General features: G+C 48.9%; 1 protein-coding gene across 1 annotated transcript in view; it reads left to right on the forward strand.

Moving 5' to 3' along the window:
- The window catches only part of CFAP61 (cilia and flagella associated protein 61), a gene marked incomplete at its 3' end in the record, with an annotated part of 111,399 nt that overhangs the window by 83,876 nt on the left and 23,300 nt on the right, over positions 1-4,223 (forward strand). Inside the window, exon 21 of the mRNA XM_035898619.1 lies at positions 3,146-3,438. Within this exon, the coding sequence (XP_035754512.1) occupies positions 3,146-3,438 (293 nt within the window). The remainder of the gene's footprint in view (positions 1-3,145; positions 3,439-4,223) is intronic.

Here is a 4,223-nt window from a genome sequence, read left to right on the forward strand (position 1 = left end):
TAGGCGCGCCTCCCTCCAGAGAGGCTGGCTCTGCCACATGGTGAGGGTCTCTGGGTTGCCCAGACTCGCTTGCCTTAGCGTCAGAATAGAACTTTGCTAGGCTATGCCTTTGGGAAGCACTCCTCGTTCCCCTTTCCCAGCCACTGCATCCTCTTCAGCTGCTTAGGTTTTTCACCCCTCGCTAACTGAGAGTGTGTCAATGTAAGGTGAGGCCATCAGCATCCGTGTACCATGTTCTTACCTGCACTGTTAGCATGTTGGGTTACTAAAAATGAACATACTGCATTTTGTATTTCACCACTAGTGCTGCTTGTTTGCTTCTTGCATCACACCCTGCTGCAGCAGTGAAAAGCATGGGTCACTCTCGTGTCTGTCTGCTCTTTTGGCGCTCTCATGAGGACAGTACTGCCTACAGATAGGCGTCCTGGCGGGCACGAGCAACAGGAAGGGTTCTTCTGGCTTGGAAATGAGCTTAGCAACGTACACGTTGGGCAGAATTCCCATTCCCACACACTATGTGTATTCAGGATGGTATTTAGGAAAGTAGCAAGATTCCTCAATTCTTACAGTTTCAGATGAATGCATTTGCAGGTAAAATTGATCTGTCCCTCTGGTCATTGAAGTGAACAGTAAAAATACGTTTCCATCATTTCTGAGCATGTGTAATCATGGTGCGATTCTTTTCTCTGGCAGTTATGAGGAGAGATGTTTATTTGGCAGCTACAAGTAGCCAAACTGATACAGACAAATAAAATAACCTTGTAGTCAAAGGGGAATAATAGAACATCTGTTAACAATTTTTATCATTAATTTCTTAGGAGCTAGGGCTTTGTTGATGCTCTGTTTAGTATTGCTCTGTGTCTCATGCAGTAAAACATGGTCCCAGTGAAATTAGTTTAGCCTATGAAATAATAAAATTTAGGTTGTAGGGAATGCTATCACTTGTAGCAAGACATAAATGCCAATGCTGAGATAAACGTGCATGTTAGTGGCGTGAGGCGCTCTCTTACCTGCTCATCGCTGCTTACTGCAGTGCAGTGCAGGAAAACAAGTGCTGCCAAAAGTCAAGATCGAGCCAGTTGTGTCGGAAAGTCGGCTGTTTGTCCAAACCCTGACTGCAGTTACTGCTATGGGGTCTGTGGGCCGCCAGTGCCAGCTGCTCTTCAGGTCAGTTAAAGGACATTCCTGAAACACCTATGCTCCAACGCTGATTCTTCTGTGGTACGTTCCACCCTACGCTTTCCCTTCGCTGGCAGACTACAAGCTGTTTTCATAGACCTCATAGAGAGACTTCTGCCATATCATCAGTCTTCTCATCCGGGGCCCTATATCCTCTGTGCTATCCCTCAGCTTCAGTCCGAGGCGGGACGAGCCTGGGATTTGTGCACTGGCTTTCTTCTGGTTTACACACATGACCTGGAAAAGCAACACTTGGGGGGCATTAGCTTTTCTGCAGTTTCCTTTCTCTGGAGCACGTGATGTCCTCTGTTGCAAGGGTGTTTATGTGTGAGCTTGTGTCGGTATGGCTCAGTTATTTCCTATTTCTGCCGGGGACTTCCCAGAAAGCAATAAATGTACCTGCTGACCAGCAGCGCTGCCCAGGTACGGGACATGAAACGCCCTGGGAAGGTGCATTTGGAAGTGGGGTGTTCCTCCATCGACCTTGGTCTTGCAGCTTGAGCTGGTGCTGGGGCGGGTGAGCACAGCAGACGCAGAGCCGGTGGTTGTGTGCTTGCTTGCTGCCACACGCACGGAGGAGCCCGCAAGCCCGGGCTCGGCTCTCCTTCGCTTGGGCAGGAGCTTGGCCATGGTCCTCGGAGCCAAGGGTCCTTAGCCACCTGGAAAGGGGTTCCCAGTCTGTCCTACAAGAGCTGTGCCATTTTGCATGGATTACGTGAAGGATTAGTGGATCATAGAGCAGAAAAAACATTCCTATTCCGAGCAGGGAGGGAGAGGAGCATGTTTTCGTCCATGCTCAGAGGAATGTTTATACTAAACCATGCTTAGATAAAACACACAGATGCTCCGGCGCATCCCAGCTCTGCCTCTCTTTGCCAGGAAGGCTTTAGCCATAAGGCTGGAGAGTCGCATTGTGCTCACGCAGAACCTGCTTCCCTCCCATCCTCACGTACTCGCTCTCAGCTTTAGCTATGCGGTTTGAAGTGGCACCGCTTCTGTAAGAGAATTTGCAAGATCCTACTGTACAGCCTGCAGCCTTGCAGTTAAGGGCGCTCCCCTGGAAGGCAGGAGATGTGGGTTTGAATCAGAGCCCCACTCGCCCAGTGGGTGGAAGGATGGAGCTGGCTTAAATCGTGGCTTCTGCTCTGGTGACAACGCCCTGCGAAAGGAGCAGCACTATCCGAACGCTGTTTTCATACCAACTGATCAGAAATGTCTGTCTCGAGCTTGCTGATGCCCAGGCAGTGCGCAGAGGCGCAGGCTGGCTGGTTCCCAGCGCCTACTCGAGGCGCTCAGGTTTGGGGCGTTCTCCGACGGGCGCGGGAGGGAGGCAGCTGCCTTCAAAGAGCAGCGCAGAGCTGCCAGCGCTCCCTGCCGAGGGCATCGGCCGCCCGTGCCCCGCCGCGGGGCAGCTCGGGCAGCCGAGCGCGGGTAGGAAGCAGCAGGCACGGGTACGGCTGCAGGGGCGTCTCCGTTGTCTGGAGGTGAGGCTTTTGCGGGAGGAAGCGGCAGCGCTGGTGACCTCCCGTATTGCACACTGGCTTGTTTTCTATAACCTGCTCTTTCCACAGTTTGTGGGTTTTTCTGCGTGATGCACTCAGTTGGCTCCTGCCCCCCCGCCGCCCCCTAGTCCTTTGAATGAGCAAAATTGAGGAGGGAGGGGAGAACAAAATAAAAACCTTTTTTTTTTTTTTTTCCCCAGAGCATTTTCAATCAAAACAATTTCAAATTATGGGGTCAGAATGAATGTCATACTTCTATTTAAGTACTTGCCTACTTTGTGGGATGTTTTGTACAGATTCTTCACTAAATTATCTTAGCTACTGTTGCTAGGTAACATTGTTTGCTTCATAGCATCAGAGAAATAAGAGGGTCAAAGAGAGCAATTTCGTGTTATTATCATCTGAGTTATACTAATAAGGTTTTCATTGTACGTCTTAGAAATTTTTCCCTTTTTTTCCCTTAGGGAACGTCATTGTCTATGGGAATACAATTGACATTTACACCACGGTAGAAACCCTCTTATCTCTTGGAATTGATGGGTCTCGCATACACCTCGTGCAGCCTCCGCTCAGCTCAAACGTTACTTGCCTTAACAACAACGAAATCGAAAGTGCTGTTCAGGAGGCACTGTCGAAGGCTGGCGTGTCTGTTCAGTACGACAGTATCCTGGCACAGTGGAACGACGGCAGCGACCCAGACCTTATCACATGTGCTGCTTTCACTACCAATACAAAACCGTTTAAATTGCAGTGCTCAGTAAGTATATGCTTGCGTTGTATCTCCTTCAGTCTGTTTTTTAAGACAAAGACCATCAAATTTAGATAGTCCCTCACTGGCTTATCTATTTTCTCCTTGTCTCTAGAAGATTGAACATTCACTTGTTAGTCTAAAGGATTGGGGGTTTTTAAAAATCCAAATAAAACCACTGTTAATGCCCTGACTGATTTGGATTAAAATGTATTTAAGTCACCTGACTCACAAACAGTTGTTCACTGCTGAGTGACAAATACTCTTAATTAATTTTCTAAATAATGCCAGAAATCTTTTTATTATTTAAATGTGTACAGTAACTCCTGTCTATAGCTATGTGCATTTGATTAAGGTTTGATTAAGCCATCGTAGAAGCCAGTAACATTAGGATAGAGGGGCCTACTATGTAACTTAAAGTAGATTTTAAATAGATTTTTCTCCCTCTACATTAGTGACTGCATTTTGTCCATCTGTAGTATCAATACCTAAGTTGGTCATACGCACGCTCAGAGACGTGGCCCCACTCTGAGATTTGGGACAGGTTTTAGCCTTTCCTGATGGGCAAAATAGTTCTGTTTGTCTTCAGTGGGCTAATCCACGTGAGTGAGCACCTCGAGTAGAGTCCCTTCAACGTGCGCATCCCCAGGAAGCCGTACGGCCCCCTCAACACGCCCCGCTCCTTGGTGCAGCAAGTCTGCTGTAATCCTGGCAGGGAAGAGCCGTGTGCCTCCCCCGGGGAGCTCCCGGGAGGCGGTGGCCCCTGCCGGCTGCCCCGCACTGGGAAGACAACG

Source organism: Egretta garzetta, unplaced genomic scaffold (genome assembly GCF_000687185.1).
Source record: "Egretta garzetta isolate BGI_Z169 unplaced genomic scaffold, ASM68718v1 scaffold198, whole genome shotgun sequence".
In the NCBI taxonomy this organism is placed as follows: domain Eukaryota; kingdom Metazoa; phylum Chordata; class Aves; order Pelecaniformes; family Ardeidae; genus Egretta; species Egretta garzetta.